Source organism: Charadrius vociferus, unplaced genomic scaffold (assembly GCF_000708025.1).
Source record: "Charadrius vociferus isolate BGI_N301 unplaced genomic scaffold, ASM70802v2 scaffold56, whole genome shotgun sequence".
NCBI classification, from domain to species: Eukaryota; Metazoa; Chordata; class Aves; order Charadriiformes; family Charadriidae; genus Charadrius; species Charadrius vociferus.
Window position 1 is genome coordinate 3080288 of NW_009649057.1, and position 18266 is coordinate 3098553.

Consider the following 18266-nt stretch of genomic DNA (forward strand, 5'->3'; position numbering starts at 1 on the left):
TTTTTCCCTTTCCCATGTGTTTTAGAACCACAAGAAATTCTCACCAAGTTTAAAATGAGCTTTTGATGAAAAGCAGTGAGAGAATTCGTGAGTTAAAGTTACCTGTTGCAGTACAAACATAACTGCGTTAAGGGGAAAATGATTTGCGATGTCTGCTTCGGAAGAGAAGGAAGAAATCGGTTGTGTTGCAAACGGGGACAAAAGAAATGGTCCCGAAAAGTTGCTGGTGCAGGGGGAAAATTTTCCAAGCGCTGAGGTAGTTTTTTCAGTCAGTTATTCTGAAATATTGAGCTGGGTGTGAAAGTCCTTGGGTACTTTGGAAAAGTCACTGAAGTTCGGGGTTTTTTCAGCTCCCACAAGGAAAGGGGGAGACGGTGCTGCGTGAGTGAGGTGTGGAAGACTGTGTTTTAGTGAAAAGCAGATAAATCTTTGCTTTCCCAGTGCCTTGACGCCATTCCCCATGAGGTCAAGTGCTCTGTCAGTCTCTCGAAACACACTCGTGCTGGATGCCGGGTACAAAGATACTCTTATTGACATACGCGTTGGCTTTGGGTTGTTTGTTTAAGCTTCCTTGTAGGGCAAATATAAAGGAATAGATAAATGGGAAGAATTCCTTTATTTTCTTTTGAATACGCTGTTGTTCACCTGGGCAGCTTTGATGGAGGGGTTTGAAGGGAATTCAGGAGGAAGAGCTGCCTCGCGCGTGTGCTCAGAGCCGGCTCTTAGATCTGCGTTAGCGTTTGAGCGATGCTGCGGGAACCCGGTTTGTTCGTGTTCGGTGGTGGCTAACCGAGGGAATTGTCTTGCATAAAGTCCCCATTGTATTTCCCCTCCTGTCTAGCTAAATTTTGCCGTCGCTGCGTCCTTGAAAGGAATTTTCCATTACCCTTTCATTGACTCTTCTCTCCCTCGTGGAAGGAAAGCAATAGCTTAGTGGGAAGTCACAGTACCAAACTCATAATTACAAGTTCAGCAAAGATCCATAATTGGACGAGATCATAACTCTAATAGAGAAGGATGCGTCGTCAGACATGGTTAATTCTTACAATGATGTTCCTGTATCGATTTCGCCATGGTTGCGTGTCATTGCAGGTGCTGTGCAGTAGTTATCGGGTCCAAGGAGAGAGATTCCTTGGGGTTTCTCTCCTTGGATTAGGTTTTGCAGGATTGAGCCTAATTGCTCAAGGCGTTGATCCCAGCCGATGCGATGGGAAGTTTCCACTTAGGTGGCGCATAGGTTTGGGTTAAGTGGCCGTGGGCCTCTTGTGTCTCCTGTAAAAGAAAGACTGCGGGTTTCGTAGTGCCTTGGCAAAGGTGTTTTAGAGGGACGTTCCCACAGGTAAATATCGAGGGAGGGAGAGCTTGTTCTGGGCGCTCAGGAGCAGCAGACCCATTGGTATCGGGTTTTCAATGCTGGAGTAAACGGACAAGTAAATGCGATCAGTCCGGGCACAGAGGCACGGCCGAGGCATCACCTTCTGTGGTCCCAGCACGCCGCACCACGCTTCTTCCCAGCTTCTTGGGCTGTGGGACCCCCTTCCACTTACCTTCCCCTGTCTTTGGAAAGTCTCCAGAGAAGTTAGAGGCAGGGAGAGCGCAGGAAACAACGCAGAGGAGATTTTCGCATGGAGCCTTGGTCCTTGTCAGCTGTTGGGCTCAGCCCCATCTCTGGGATTTGAACTGGGAGAGGCAGTGCCGGTCACTGGTGTCTCTGGGGAGCTGGCTCATGCCAAGAAGCTCTGTTCATACCCGTCTCCAGTGGGACATCCCTTTTCTTCACCACAGCCCTGTGCCTGTGTGCCCCCGCCGGTTCTCCACCCTCTGCTTCTTTTTGATGGATCAGTGTGACCTCCGCTCTGGGTGGCAGCGCTGACGGCTGGCTCCAAGGGAGCTGGAATTGGGAATTAATGTCCCGCTTTTCCAAGTGAAACGCGTCCCGAGAGAGGCTGTCAGGCTCCATGCTGGGAGGTTGGAGGGACCCTCAGCTGGGGCCGGGGGTGACTGGTTTCCTCCTTCCTGCCGACCCTCGGTGCTGACTCCACGAGGTTTTTCCAGAAATGATGTTTTTTTGCAACTTGTCCCCTGGGAGAATGGGGAAGCGTGGGAACCTCCTCGCTATGATACACGGAGGGCTCCTGTCCCCAGGGCTGTCAGTCATCACACCTTCCACCAGCGCTGAAAATCTCTGCCAGAGAGAACCTGCCAGTGTTGTAGCGATGCTAATCCACATCCCCAGCTGCCCATCGCGGGCGATATTGAGCTTTGATACCTACTCAGTTCCTCTCTTCTCCCGAGCGGCGTGAGATGTGTTCAGTCAGGTCCTCCTCTGAGTTCAAGAGGAAAGTATTAGTAGCAAAAAAAAAAAAACCCAAAACCAAACACAAAAACCCAAACCAAACCCCCAAACCAGGGATGCGGAGCGCCTGCACAAACCTCACTTGCACGGTCCATCGCTCCTGCTCCATCCCCCCTTGCTCCGGGGTGATGCTTGCCTCCGGCCCAGCAAAATATATTCAGCTCCGGCTCTGATTTTGCAGCCCTGTGCAGAGTCTGCCCGGTGGCTGTTCAAATAGAGAGAAAGATGGAGTAGAAGGGGGCAAAAGAAGCGGCATCATAACTCTAAGGCCGTACCAGGATCCCCGCAGCGTTGCGCTGGTCCCAAGGAGTCGGTGAGTCTAACGAGCCCCCCCCCATCTCACTGGTGGGGAGGGGAAGGGCATGAGTGAGTCTCCCCCACCTCTGTCTGCCGCTGTGGGCACCGGAGCAGCTGCTGTGTGACACAGAAATGTTCCTGCTCCTTCAGAGCCTCTTCTAGGAGAAGGTTTCTACAGGGTAAATGAAGAGTAAATCAGCATCAGGGCGGGTGCTGTGCAGCAGCCTTGGGGAAACTGAGGCAGGGAAAGCGATGGCATCGTGCGGAGATCCTGCGAGGGGCTGAGCATCCCAACCCCATTCGCCTTGGACACCTGGAGAGCCTCTGACCCCTCCTGCAGCCGGCCGTTGTCTGAGCCCCTGGGACCTGCCGGGGTCCCGTGTCTGAGTCCCTGGGACCTGCGAGTCCCTGGGGCCGGGGCTGGTCTCGCTCCCCCCACCAGGCGGGAAGGTCAGGGATGGAGAGCTGCTGGAAACCCGGATACGAAGCGGAGCGCTGGGTGCGAGCGCAAAGCGATGCTGTTGATGCCGTGATGGTTGAGATGTGCTGGAGGGTGCCCGGCACAGTGTCCCTGCTGGGGTCTCTCATCGAGTGGCCTCGGCGGGCTGCTGCTCTTCGGGCATCTGCTTCAGCCCAAGCTGGACCACCCCGAGCCCGCTCCTCCACGCTCGGGTCTGGGATGGCTTCACCCCTCTCGGCATCACCAGTTAAAAGAGGAGGGGGAAATATACCCCACCCTGTCTTCATGCATTGCTTTCGGTCCATCCCAACAACCTGCTGCCATCCCAGCAGAGCTCCCCAGCATCCCGCGGAAGGCAGGACGTGGTTTTGGGATGTTCCCCGGCTGAGGTCTCCCGTGAACGAGGCACCCGGCTGTTTCTGTAGCACGCGGTGATGGTTTAGACAAATTAGCAGAGTCCAATTATGTACCTTGGATTGGTGTCAGCCGCGCGTGTGTGTGCGCGCGTGTGTATGCCTCGCTGGCTGGCGAAGTCTTCTGAGGGCTGTTAGAGAAATGAGAAGCTGAGCTTTGATCTGCCTCTGTATTTGGTGTTTAAAACAAGGCCTTTTATAAAGGAATATTAGGTATTCGGAGTCTGTTACATATGAAGAAGCTTCGCTTTGATCCTCTCCTGTCTCCGGAGGCAGCAGACACTTATTATTTCATGGGGAACTAAACGAAATGCAGAATGAAGTTTGGGTACTGCTCTCCGTGCTCTGCCGGTGCCCCCGGTCCCGCCGGGGCTGAGCGAACGCTGTGGGCAGCACGTCGCCCCGTCTCTGCCGCGCTCCGCGGGGAATCGCCCCCCTCCCCGGGTCTGCGCCGGCGTTGGCTCGCCATCCCAGCAGCTCTTCCAAACTGGGGGAGGCGCCGTCGGGAATCACATGGGAGGCACAAGGCGATGGAGCGAACATGTTGATTTGGGTTGCAGGAGGGAGTGATGGGTCTGTCCGTGCCTCGTGCTGTCTGTCCGTGCTCGGGGAACCTTCTCTCTCCCTCCCCGCTGGCTCAGCCGCTGCCTGTCCCCTGCCTCAGTTTCCCCAGGCAGGGGACACACAGCCGCTCGCTGTGGGGACAGACGGACGGGTCAGTGCTGGTTCATGGCACGTGGAGCTGTGCTGCTCTCCGTCAGCCCGGGGAAGAGCAGCCCAGAGGGGAGAACCGGGGTCCCATGCAACCCGGACATCCCCAAATCTCTGGGGATGAGATACCTTCGTGACACCAGTCTCGCCTTTACCTCCCAGAGCAGCGGGGTGCAGCCACCCCCCCGGCTGCCCCCCCCGTCACTGCGGAGACCCCCGTGTGTCCACGAGGGATGCTCTTTATTTCCAACTTTCCTCGGCTCTCGCAAGCTCTGCCAGGGATGCTGTTTTCCCAGCAAGCACACGAACGCAGTGCTTTCACACGATGCCTTATTTTTCTCGCAGAGCAAAGCCGGCGCTGCAGCAGCACATAAAACCCGCCCAAAGCCCCTCTCCATCCCGGTCTGTGCCGGGAAGCGGGGCTGGGGTTGCTCCAGCCGCCTCCTTGGTCCCGTAAATCCCCGGTGGGTCTGGGGGTGCAGTCACGCTCCTGCCTGTGCCGGGGGCACAGAGCTCTCGGGGAGAGGGGCCGCTGCGGGAAGCGTGAGCCGGGGAGCAGAGGGATCCGCAATTAAAGCGGTCGCGGTGCCACGGCAGCCGCAGGCTCTTTAACTTCCCTGGACTGCGCTAGAGATAACAGCTTTTACATCTGTTCCTGGAGGCAGCGTGGGTCTTTCTATTTATTTATTTATTTTTTGATTGTATCTGATACAGCCTCAGCGAGTAATTGAGTGTTTGAGAGTGAAAAATTATCTCTCCGGCTTGGCCCTTATCTTGACAGCAAAGCAGCACTTTTAATTTAATTTTGTTCAGAGCATGTGGGTAACAAATTTCACTAATCGCTCTGCTGTCGCCCTCCGCATGGTAACGAGTCTCTTGTTTCCCAGGAAGCGGAACATAAACACGGGGCTGGATGCGGGCGGGAGGAGGGCGAGGGTTAGCGCCGGCTGGGAAATGAAGATGCGTTTCGGTGCCGATGATGCTCGGCGCGCCCGTGACGCGATGCGTTTGTCCCTGGCGGGAGCAAGAGGAGGAGGCAGAGGGCGGTGGGCATCGTGCCGCGCTGGTGAAGCTCATCCACACGCGGCGCTTGGCTGTGGGGGAAACTGAGGCACGGAGGGGGATGTACCCCAACCTTGGGGGGCTGTTGAAGGGCAGAGATTTTTATTCTCGCTCTGTTGGGTCGTTTTGCATCTATTCCAAAAATAACAGAGGGAGGGGAAAGATGAGTTTTGGTTGCCTTTTGGGTTTGTTTTTTTTATTTTCCATGCTTGGCTTTGATGCTCCCGGCCCAATTCCCGCATCCCGGGCAGCAGCCCGGCTCTGCCAGCGGGGTGGCGGTGGGAGAGCGGGCAGGGCCTCCATGGGCAGCACAGAGAAGGTCCAGCAGCCATGGGCATCTCCTGCCGGGTGCTGAGCCCCTCCCCGGCAGCCTGCCCTCCATCACCTCTCCCTCCCAGGCTCCAAAATCAATTTAGCTGTCTGACCAGCTCTTCGCTTGCCAAGCGCAATCCTCCCTGGGCTGTGACTCAACACAAGCTATTTCATAGATAATGATTACTTCCCCCCCCTTTTTTCCTGTAGGAATAATGTTTTCGTTACACTGTATTGAAAATTGCTTTCCCTCCTCCTTAAAATGAAGCCTTCCACTCACATTTGCCTTTGTGTTTGTATATTGTAAAATTGGGACTTATTTGGATTTTAAAGCAAAAAAATAAAAATAAAAATCAGGCCTTAATTCCAGAAGAAGTGTTTCCATTGATTTGTGTGAAAGAAAATTCCAGTGCAGGCTATGTCTGCCTTTAAATATGTAACTGTTTCTTTAATATGATTTTATCTCAACTGATTCAGCACTGAGAACATGAAAGCAAAACTGACTTCATTGATTTTAATTGCCCATGCCCAGAGAAAAGCAAAAAAATGTAACAGCGCCAGGAGAGCAAATCAGGTTTTACAAATTCTGCCTGCTTTGCTGTGCCAGGGCAGGTCTGAGACATGCGGACAGGACAACCTGCCCACGGTGACAGGGCTGGAGGTGGTGATGGGGCTGGAGGTGGTGACCCTGGTGGTGATGGGGCTGGAGGTGGTGATGATGCTGGAGGTGGTGACCCTGGTGGTGATGGGGCTGGAGGTGGTGATGATGCTGGAGGTGGTGACCCTGGTGGTGATGGGGCTGTAGATGGTGACCCTGGTGGTGCTGAGGCTGGAGGTGGTGACCCTGGTGGTGATGAGGCTGAAGGTAATGACGCTGGTGGTGATGGAGTTGGTGGGTCAGCAAAGACCAGTATCTCCACCTGTGCCGACTTGGTCTTCTCATTTCCCCCCTTCCCTCCACTGCCCCTTCCTTGCCCAGCCTTTAGGGCTTTTCCTTTCCCTCCACTTCCCTCCTTCCTCTTCCTCCTTCTTCTCATGATTGAAATTTGCTGGTGGCGTCTCCCTGCGAGCTGCAGGCACAGTGTTTTAGAGCAAAGGGGGAGCACCACCGGCAACTGTATAAATAGGAAGTAAATACATTTATTCAGTATGTGAGGCATTAAAACTCCAGGAGCACGTAAAGAGCCGAGGCTCAGGCTGCTGGAGGAGCGTGAGAGCTCGCCGGGGCGAGCGGCGCAGGCTGCGGTGCACACCGGAGCTCAGCCGCCAAACCCCTCGACCTGCCCTTTTCTGCAGCCCCCTGTGCCGTACTGGAGGACGCCTCGGCTAATTGCTACTGGGTAATTCATAAATGTTAATAGTATTAATCTGATTCAGCGTGCGCTTAGCGAGATCAAATCCTCTATAAATCCAGAAGCGTCTGATCTCACCCTTCTGCTGCACAACGCCGCCGTCTTTCCTCCTCGCTTCCCCCCACCATCCCTTCTTGTGTGCACCCTCTGCCTCCTTGGAGGTGAGAGGGGTCTCCCCGAGGTCTCCCCCGGCGTGGGGGGAGCAAAGCCGCAACTTCAGGGCTGATCCTCATCCTGCTGGCTCTGGGGATGAGCCTAGAGACATCCCCATGCCCAAACCCTCACCCACAGCAAGACTGTAGATGTGAGCACCTTCCCTTGGGATTTGTCCAAGGCAGCGCTGGGAGAAGGTGCCTGCTGGAGGAGAAGCCAAGGTCAGACATTGCAGAGAGGGTATGCAATGAAATGTCTGCTCCTGTGCTCACCCCGCTGCTCAGATGCTGCCTGGGAGTTTGTTGTGTCAATGTCCATCCCCTTCCGAGGGAAGTGGCTCTGGGGCAGCGTGGTCCATGAAGGCTTGGTGAGGACCACGGTGTGGCAGAGCTGTATCTGGCTGGAAGGAGGGTATGCCATCCCATGCCATCCCATGCCATCCCATGCCATCCCATGCCATCCCATGCTGTGTGTCTGATGTGCTGGAGAAAGCGGCACCATCCCAACGTGGTCGGGGTGGGGAGGTCCCAGCGCGGGGCAGGGAGGGGAGATGGGCAGCGCTGCTCCCCGGCGCGGGGGTGCTTCGTGGCAGGAGCCACCTGCCAACACCGCTGCTCATCTTAATTGGCGTTTGATTTGATTCGACATGATCTCCCGCTTGTAAAACACCTTGAGATGTTTCTGTGTGTGAGGGTGTCCTGGAAACGCTGTTGTACCGTATTAATGAGCCTCTGCTGGAACATAAAGAAGGATCATTAGGAGCGTCCAACTCCTCTGACATGCCAACAGCGACGGCGGCGCGCATTGGGAGCGGCGTGGGGATGCGGGACGGGCTGCGGTGGGCTCACTGCTCCCCGGGGGGACCGGGGACCGGGGGAGCTGCTCAGCCCGCACCGGGCACTTGTGCATGCGGCACGGCACGGCGGCGTTGCTAAGCAGTTCAGGCACTCGCCGTTCTCCCGCTCGCTTTCCTCAGCCCCGTCTTCCTCGGGTGGTAGAAATGCATTTTAATATCCGAGTAGCCGCCAAACATTCTGTATCATGCTATTATCTCCGGGGGGGGTGGTGGGGTGGGTGGTGGGGAAGATTGCAAAGCACTTGATGTTTAACACCCACATATGGCTAACACCATGGGCTGTGTGCTGATAAAGATGGGGTAATTAAAGTTTATTTTTTTTTATAGACTAATCTCCCGAGCATGTATTTATGAGCCTGATTTAGAAACATCATATTACCAAGAGCGCGGGATATTTGTGTTGCTCGTAAATCCATATGTATTTTGAACATATCTCCCCCCCTCTCCTAAATTTAGGCAACACTGCCGATATTAAAAAGAAACGAGCTCGGAGTTTTATTGGGTTTTCCCCCCCCTTGTCCTTTAGGTGGGCAAAGGAAAAGTGTACAAAGCAGTGAATAATTAGCTGCGTGAGGAAATGATATTTCAAAGGAGACACGGTGCATTTGGAGGGGCTGTTTGCAGAGCGCTTACACCGGTGGCTTTGAATTTATCTTCATCTTGCAGCAGGTGCAAAATCTTCAGGGGAGCGTGGTGCTTCGCAAGCTGTTTCTGAGCTGTCTGCAGAGGGACCCGCATCTTCTCCGGGAGGCCGGAGCCCGGCTAATTGGCACCGGTGTTAACGGGGGAAAAAATCCTGGGTGGGAAAGGTGGCGGTGGCAGAAGTCCCTCTGACCACAGCCCTTGCTGCTCCTCTTGTCTTCCAGTCTAATTAAGCTGCCATTAATTGGATCGCTAGCAGGAAGCATCTCAGGTACGGCTCTGCCCTAAAACGGGGCAGTTTGCCTTTCCTTTCTACTTCTCTCTCCTTTGCTCTCACTGGCTGGGGGGAGAGGTTATTTCTCCCCATTAGGGAAGAAGTCATTCTTCTTATTCTTCCTCCTCGTGTGTCCTGCCCGCTGCTCTGCCCGCTCCTCGGGCGCAGGCTTCCTGGGTCTGCCTCCTCTGGGAGCCCCCGCGGGCCATCGCTTTCCCCCCAGTACAGCCCAGCTGAGCACTCGGGCACCCACTCGCTCCACTGCAACCATCCAAAACACACCAGAAACCTGTTTAATTAAAAATATAGAGAGGTCATCTCAATATATGAAGGATTTAGTAGGGTAGACGTATCTGGAGAGTGAGTTTGGTCTCAGCCATGCCTGGTCACCACCTTCCTCTTGCGCTTTTTGGACCCCACAAGACCCAAACAAAGACTTGCGTTGGGTGTTGATGGCTCTGGGGGCTCCTGAGTCCCATCAGCCATCCATGAAGGTCTCGCATTCTCCCCCAGGCTTCCTCCTCTTGGTGAAGGAGGTTGATGCCATCTTGTTTGGTGAACGTGGGTTTGCAAATCTGCACTTTGAACATCTCCCTGAAAGTCTGGAGGTGACAAGGAGAGGAGGGAAGGAGCAGGTTTCAGCCAGGTAGAGCTCCCGTCTGCGGCGTGGTGGTTTACGTGGCGCTGCCCGAGTTACCGAGCTGCTTTTGGATGCCCTCCCCAGGCCAAGGAAGGAATTGGTCATTTTGTCTCGCCTCTTGAGCAGGCGCACGAAGCCCCAGTGAACCTGTTGAGTTTGGTTTGGTTAGCAGTGGCTTGCTAAGAATACATTTGCCTGTGGTTTTAGAGGCCTGGCATGAAGCTCTTTACCTCCAGACGGGTGTTTAAATGCAGTGCGGGAGTGCTTCTGCTGGAGCATCGGTGGTCTGAAGAGCAGGCAGTGGGATGGAGAACAGGAGCCATGTCCCTCTCTTTAAAGAAGGAGGGGAGGATCTGCTTTTCCAACATCCTCTCATCAAACCTGGCAGCAAACTGGCCGTGAGCAATAAAGAGCTGAGTTGGAAATCCAATTTCTGCTCAAGCAGAAGACCAGTTGTTTTGGTTCAGTTGGTCAAAGCCAACGTCAGGCAGTTCCAGAGTTCAATAATTAGTGCCGTGATGGAAACGAGCGGGGAGTGGGAGGTAGGGGAGCGGAGAAGGTAGTTATAGGAGACTTGTAGCACATTGTCCCTCTCCTTGGGCAGCCAAGCGCAAACTCGTTGAGCTGTAATGGGCTTCTTTGCTGTTTCAAGCTCCTGTGCCCCTCTCCTCTTAGTCACGGGGAAAGAAGAAGTTACATGGACTGATGGAGATGGGAGCTGCTGGATCCTAATTCCCTCAGCTCCACTTCCGCTGCAGGATGGTGAGAGCTGCCATCGTACCTGTGATTCGGGCTCTTTGTGAAAAGGGGATAATGCTTGTCTAACTCAGAAGGGATTTGTGATTTAATGTTTGCAAAGCACTTTAAGACCCTGGATTGAAAGGTGATTTATAATGGTAAAATCCAGCGTTCTCTGGTCTATTGTATTCTTGGCTGTGTCCAATTATCCTGATGGAGGCTTTTTTCCTTCTGTTTGCTTTTCTTTCCCCCCCCCTCCTCTTTTTTTATTTTTTTGTGTTCGTGTAGTAACTCCAAGCAAACGCAGGGTTTGTGGCAGGCACGGTATGCCCAGCAAGAGGATGAGTTTGTCTCCCGAGGAGGTGCTAACTTATGCTGATGATATGAATAAAGATTGGGAAGAAAAAAAGGGGACGGCGAGGTGAAGGGCGCAGGAGTTCGGCGATAAAGCTGCGAAATAGGGGTGGGAAGGCTGTTTAGATGATGCATGCATAAGGAACGTAAAAGATGCTTCATAAATAATCAATTTGCATACTCCTGTTGGTCGCAGTGATGGGGGTGTTTTCCAGCAGATCAGCCACTTCGGTCCTGCAAATGCCGCGGCTGGAGCATCCACTGGGCAGGTGGCAAGGGATGTGGCAAGGGATGCTTTGGTGGGGCGCGCTGCCCTGCCTGGGGAACGCAGGTCGTGCCGTGGGCTCAGCCCCAGCGCGCGATCTCTGCCCAGGCACCAGCATCTCTCACAGCGGCTTCGGTCCAATTACAGGGTGTGCGAGTGCTAACTTGCTGGATGTATTTCCCGTTCAATTTTCAACCTGCTGCTTTTGAAATCCGCCTTTGCTGATGAGAATGGCGAGGGCCGGGGAGCACGGGAGGGAGAGGATGGATTGGCTTCCAAAAATAAATCGATTGTCCTCACCTGAATCCTGAGCAGGGACGCGGGTCAGGTCTGCCAGGAGCTCCGTCATCTCAGCCGCACCGTGATAGACTGTGCAGCGAGTGGGGTTAATTGCCGGGCTGTGCCCTCTCCTTGGCATTGCCGTGCTCCCCAGGTGGAATTTAATCGGTGTCCCGAGCGCTGGAGAAGGGAACCAGCTGCTCTGCGCGGCGGCTGTCGTTAGCTTCGAGCAAAACGGAACGCTGGTGCGAGGTGTTGGGCTCGGTGGCCGTGGATGATGCGGTACAGCTGGAACAGCGGTGGGGCAGCCCCCGGCGCTGGAGGGACTGGGCGGGCAGGGGACCAGTGGTGCCCCAAGCTGTGGTCTCCAGGGCTGCTGCCTTCTCGGGCAGTGGAGACCTGTTGATGGGTAGCAGTGGCCAGGGGACGGTTTCTCCTGGTCACCTCCATCAGTAGAGAGTGTCTCATCTGGACACGTGTTTGCATGCGTCCAACGAGAGCATCCGAATCTCCTGGGGCAGCCAGGTCTCTCCTGATGACTCTGTGTTGCCCAGCTTCACCCCCTTCCCTGCGGAGTTTGGGGGGTTGCTGTGTCCCACCCAACAGTAGCTGACAGGGATTCAGTCATCTTAACACCACATTGCTCCATGAAGTTTTCCCGGTGGGTTTGTACCTGCTGCCGGCCCCTCTACACCTGCGGATGCTCGAGCTCCTCGTTGGCTTGTTGGCTTTCACCTAACGCTTTGGAAAAAAATGAAATCAAATTGAAGCTACCAACCAAGCAGTCGGGTGTGCAGGTCTGAGCGGAGCTGTGGGGTGATGGGATCCCTCCAGCCTCGTGGGGTTATTCCTCGGTGCAGGCATCCCTTCGCCCCGGTGCCTGGCGGGGCCCGGGCGGGCTGGGTGGTGCCTGCTTCGGCTTTCATGTGTGGGAAAATACCGTGCTGCTTTGTGGGAGATGCCGCCAGCTTCTGCGCTTGACAAAATAAAGCTTGTTTTGTAATGTCTCCTGCCTGTCAAAAGCAGCTGGCTCTGTAGGTCGCTTTGTTGTTCGGCATAGTCCCCCTGTGATGACTGAATATTTATATATATTTGTGTAAATAATTAACGCTCGTTGGTGCTGTGTAACATCTACAGGTGTAGATTTCTCCTGGTGTTAAGGGAAAGCAAATGATGCCATGGTTGATGCAGCCCTTGGATTTAGCTGGATTTTTTTTTTTTTTTTTTTTGGCAACATCTGCCAGACGAACCGAGGCTGATGAGAAGCGATAGTGGCTTTGCCGGGGCAGCCTGGCACGGGCAATGCATGGCTCTGGGGATGGGGGTTCCCAGGGAGAGGGTCTGTACAGGGCTCTAAGCAGGTTTTCTCCCTCCTCTAGGAAAATATAGTCCCCAAGACAAATGTAACTCAGTGAGTGAAACGACACGAATATTAAAAACCCGGCCAGACAAGGTGGGATGGGAATGATGGGGTTTGCAGACCTCAGGAGCTCTTCCAGTGCTACTGAGCTGACGTCTTTCTTTGCAATGCCTGCCCTTTCCCTGGGCTTGGGGCTCTCCTGCATCCACGCAGGGAAGGGGGCAGGCTGAGCAAATCCCTGGTACAGCTTTGTCTTTTGGCCACCCACCCTTCTCTCTGCCTTCCAGGTTCGATGAAGAGCCCCGTCAACAAGACGGCGCTGACCCTGATTGCGGTCAGCTCCTGCGTCGTGGCCATGGTGTGCGGCTCCCAGCTCTCCTGCCCGCTGACCGTCAAGGTGACGCTTCACGTACCCGAGCACTTCATTGCAGATGGTAAGACCCTCCGGGGGAACTTGGATGCCGCTGTCCCACCGGGTGTGTTTGGGACATGGGGGTCCTCCTCTTCGGGAATTGCCCTGGCTGCGTTCGGCTTCAGGGATCCCTTTCCCAGAGGAGCAAAGCACATCTGCGAGCCTAAGGCCGAAATCATAGAATGGTTTAGGTAGGAAGGGACCTTGAAGATCATCGAGTTCCAACCCCCCTGCCCTGGGCAGGGACACCTCCCACCAGCCCAGGTTGCCCAAGGCCACCTCCAGCCTGGCCTTGAACACCTCCAGGGATGGGGCCTCAACAACCTCTCTGGGCAACCTGTGCCAGTGCCTCACCACCCTCAAAGTGAAAAACTTCTTCCTAATGTTTAATCTAAACCTGCCCTCTTCCAGTTTATAGCCATTCCCCCTCGTCCCATCACTCCATGCCCCAGTAAAAAGTCCCTCCCCAGTTCTCCTGTAGCCCCTTTAGGGACTGGAAGGCCGCAGTAAGGTCTCCCTGGAGCCTTCTCTTCTCCAGGCATTTTCTCCAGGCATTCTCTCAATTGCGTATTTTTTTAATCATTATTATTATTGTTATTATTATTATTATCTTATTACTACTAATAGTAATAATTGCATCTGATGGATATTCCTGTTTTCCTCCAAACGCACTGGGGAGCCCTGGGAGCCTGCGGAGACAGACGTCCTCCTGTCCTGCAGCAGCCAGGCTGCCTGTCCCAGCCACTCGCAGCAGTGCGGAGTGAAATCGTGAGGGTTTGAGCAAAGGCAAAGATGTTTTGAAAAATTAGACGAGGGCTGCTGTCACTATTTATTGCTTTCTCCAACTGGGCTCCTCGCGTTTGTTGTGTTTCACTGACCTTTTCTTTATAATGTGCAGTGAGCGTCGAGTGCAAGTTTTCAGTAACATGAGGGCAAATTTCATTTTCTTTCAGCAGACGGGACCCATTATTCAGTCGGTTCCAATTCCTCAGCTCCTGCGCTCGTCTCGCTGCTCGGGGCATGCGGAGGGGGCACTTTTTCTCTGCCAGAAACATGCTGCAATGAGCTGGTGCATCACCAGCTGCCGGGGTGTCCCGGGGCAGTCAGCTCCTGTACAGCCCCCCACTTTGGGGGCTGGGATGGAGGGCAGCTCCTGGGGGGGGATTAATATTTTGGGGAGAGGTAGGTGGTTGAAGAGGTACAGCAGCAGCATGGGGTGATGGAGAGGGGCTTAAACCATCACGCCGTGGCAGGGAGGGACTCCTCAGCGTGTTTGGAGTGGGATTGAGCGCTGCTCAGAGGGGTTTCTTCTTGGCCATGATGTGCATTCGTAGGATGTTACCTGTGCTGCAGCACCGACAGAGCGTGTGCTCTCCCCAGCCCCACCGCTCACCCTCGCTGCCTCATTAACCCCATTTCTATGTCTGCACCTAACGAACCTTGTGGGACGGGTGGTGTGTGCAGTGGGTCGATGTCCCCGCGCTGATGTGCAAGGCCACCTCTGCTCTGATCCCTGAGGATGCTCCTTAGCCGCTGACTCTGGGAATTGCAGCCTAATCTCCAGGAACATAGGCTATCCCGAGCGTCAAACGTTGGTCCTTGAAAAAGGGAGGAGGAGAGCATCTGCTTTGTGGTCTCAGGTTGGAGGAACTGAGCATCAGTGGAGATGTGAAAAAGGCATAACTTGGAACATGGGACTTGTCTACGCCTTGACCTGTTTCTGAAAAGCTTTAGGGGTTGTCCAGGCTGCACATAAATATTCTGAAATCTTCACAGGTCATTATTCTGAGTAGCTGGAGAACAGAAACTGGGAAATGAGGCTGCTCTGGCATCAACTCATGTCCCTTTGACACGGCACTGGCCAGGTCGTCATTCGGACTGGGAGTTCACAGCTGGTTTCACTTGCTGAAGGTCAGCCAGGAAGGCAGTGGTGGAGATGGGACCCCAGCATCCCGCTCCCCGCCTGCGGTTCTGGCCCAGGGAAGACAGCGTGTCCTCGAAAAAGAAAATACAACAAAATGCAGTTTGTCTCTGTAGAATGAAATTGAAAAGCCGAGCCTGTGCTTGTCACCGGGAAGGGGGTGGCAATGCAAATTATGCAAATGCAGAGAACACTCGAATGGAAATGACAATGAAATACCAATAAAACAGATTAATATCCTTGAAACTGGGGGAAATGGGATGATCTCCAGTCCTGACTTAATGACTTTTCTAAAGAGAAAGTGGCAAGAGGACTGGTAAAAACAGTTTGGAGAAGAATTAAAATGAGCTTTGTAATGAAACTGTAAAATATAATTACAAACTGCAAAAACTTTTTTAATATTTTTTATGAGAAACAGTCAAATTCTTCACATAGAAGCAGCCAAGACGTTTTGCAGTGGCTATCACTTTTACTGAAATCTCATCATTTTATGCAATGGCGGAGTCCCCTTGCCTGGGAAGAGAAAAGCTCTTAAAGTTGTCCCTTCTTTTTGAATAACGCCAAATCCCACGGCAGCGCCCAACTGGCAGCAAAATGTTATAAAACATTTAAAGGCGTTACAGAATTGAGGCGGGTTTGGGAGGTTTTAATGATAGCTGGGGAAAAATGTGGCCGGGATGTGTTTGCAGAGTCTTGGCACACGGGGGTCTTAACGCGGATGGAAAGGAGGGGGCTTGCTCCTCCCTGGGGAGCTCCTGGTTTAAAGCTGCTTTTTCCCCGGGTGCGGGAGGGGGTTGACGGGGGCGTCCCCTCGTCAGCGGAGCTCATGGCTGTGGCCCGGCTGAGGCTGGGGGCTTTGATCGGTCTGAACACAGCCTCTGCGTGGCGCCTGAGGGTGCGCGCCCCGTCTCCTAAACGCTGCCGTGCACGTCAATACCCTCTTCCCCTCCGCTCTTCTCTTCTGTGTTTCGCGTGATGGTTGGGCAGGGGTGGTGCGTTCACTGGAGCCGTTCCCGTGCGGGAGAAGGGTGCCCTCTCGTTCCTTTTTTGAAACGCGGTATTTCAATAGATGCCGGTAGCCAAGGAAAATCTTAAAGCGGAGCAGCTACCAACACCTCTGCGGGAAAAGCCAAACAAAGACAGAGGCTGAAAGAAATCCCTCTCCTAGCAGATGCAAACTCGTCTTTGAAGGAAACTTTAAATAGATGCCAGCCAGCTCCAGCGCGCCAGGAGCCAAAGCCAAGTCGGGAAAAGGAGGGAGGAAAAAGCCCCACCAAATGTCTCCAGCCTCAGAGGAAAGCAGCTTTCCCCCTCTGCAGCCAGCAACGGCGTTAGAGAAAGAAGCTCCCGAACCCGCTGGAGTCGCAGGATGGGAACGGGGAGGGGAAGGACTGGGCCCAGAAGCCAACTGGCAGCAAAAGCTGGGAGAATATATTCCAAGCAGCAGTGTTAATAACCAGCCTGTCTCTGTCGCCCTTCTTTCTCTCTCTCAGTTTGTTTTCTTCCTTTTGTTCATTTAACGGGGTCCCCCCCCCACCGGCTCCTCTCCCCTCTGAGCAATTACTGCCTGGTTTGTACAGCCGCTCTGCCTTCCTTTCGTGGGGCGGCCAAGCCTGGGGAAGCTGGGCAGAAGCCACTGTGGCTGGCAGGGGCGGGGTGGGGGCCCCCGGGCCTCCGAGGAACGGGTCGCTGCCTCTAAATCTCTTAGGATGCAACGGGGGGAGCATCCCGCCATCTCTTCTGCAGCTTCGGCGCTTCATGTTGTGGGGCAGCATCAGCCCGCGCCGAGCGGAAGGCACCGCTCTGGTTTCGGAGGTGGCTCAGATTTATAGAAAGACTCGTAGTGGCTTTTATGAGGATATGGAAACACAAAGCATTATTTAGAGGACCCTTAGCAGCGTCAAAGGGGGGAAGAAAGGAAAGAGAGCCCCTCCATCTGAGCAATAAAACCCCTTATGAATATGTGAGCCACTCAGCTCTATACATTCAATAGTTGGGTGGGTTGTGTTGGTTTCTTTTTTTTTCCTTTCTTGTAAGTAATCATTCAAAAAGTAGAGCTGCAGCAAGGGGAGCGGCTGGCAGGGAAGGCAGGGCTGGAGAAAGGTACCCTGGAGGACTCAGCCTGGAGTATGTCCTTGCTGCACAACAGTTTGAAATATGGTATCAATTAAAGCTTCCTATTTTTACAGCCTGCGAAGAGGTTATATATGGTGTGGGTGGATGTTTGTATCTGGATACTTTAGTGGGAGAGGTAGGTGAGATCCTCCGGTGCGTACAGAAGGAAGCAAGAGCTACATTTAGCTGGGGGCTTGTAGGGCTGTGTTTTATAAGTAGAAATAAAGTAAAGGGCATAAAAGCAGGTTTCTGTCACATCAAAGACATCTCAGGGCGTTCGCACCCTCCATCCCTCCTCTTCTGAGACGCGTGCTGGAGGAGATGGGGTAGTCCCTCTGTCTGCTGGGCTGGGGGCTGGCTGGTTGCCGGCGGTGAGGAGCGGTGTCCCCGTGCGCCCCGAGCCCCCCGCTGTCCGCGGCAGCTCTCCTGCCAACACCGCCGCCTTTCCCCGGGATGGCCATGGCCTCGCAGGCGCCGGGGGGAGCAGAGCGAACCCGCTCCCGCCCCGCGCAAAGCCCGGGAGAGCAGTGGGAGGTGGAATTGCCGCTCGAGAGCGTGTGTTGGGTTTGAGTGTCTGATGAGATGGCGGAGTTGGAGGAAGCTCTCTGCGGCTGCTTCTTTTTCTTTTTTTCCTTTCAAGCTTCATGCGTCTGCCCGTCTGAACGGTGACGTTCTGTGGTTGTCACGCAGCTGATCAGTAATTGTTTCATCTGAAGATTATTTCCTACCTTCCCCCCACCACTCTTTCATCCAAGACGCCGGTGGAATTGGACGCTGCTATTAGCAGCTTGTGTTAATTTTCCCCGAAGATTGCTGGAGCTCGGCAGCCTGCAATTGTTGGACTCGCAACAACTTCTCATTTGGGTTTTAATTAAATGTGTTGCTTTAAATTGTTTGCTTTTGACATCTCCTGCTCAATCTTCTGCCGCCCTCAGAGGTGACCAGGCATTAGTTTGTGTCCTCAGGCGCTCAGCACGTGCTGCGCATGCGGCTGCAGGGAAATGAGCAGCAGGAGGTGGGGGCCCGGCTGCCTCCCCGTTCCTTTTTACAGAAAGGAAAAGCTGGAGATGCTCTTTGATTTACATATGAAGCGCCCCAGGTTTATACCAGAAGGACGGGGAAAGGGGTTTGATCTCAAAGGTATCTCTCTGAGTTTTCAGAGAGATGCTGCCATTGGGGTCCCCCATACTCTCCAGCTGGTCCCAGCCCCACCAGCCTCAGCTGAAATCAGTAGAGGGAATTTGCTGGCTTGAAATACGGTTTTTCTTGTGCTGCTTTCTCCCCCTGGAGTTGT

General features: G+C 53.9%; 1 protein-coding gene across 1 annotated transcript in view; it reads left to right on the top strand.

Annotated features, from left to right (window-relative positions):
• Window positions 1–18266, top strand: part of ASTN2 (astrotactin 2) — a 321046-nt gene that overhangs the window by 70140 nt on the left and 232640 nt on the right. The window contains exon 4 of the mRNA XM_009888090.1: window positions 12812–12958. Coding sequence (XP_009886392.1) covers window positions 12812–12958 — 147 coding nt within the window. The remainder of the gene's footprint in view (window positions 1–12811; window positions 12959–18266) is intronic.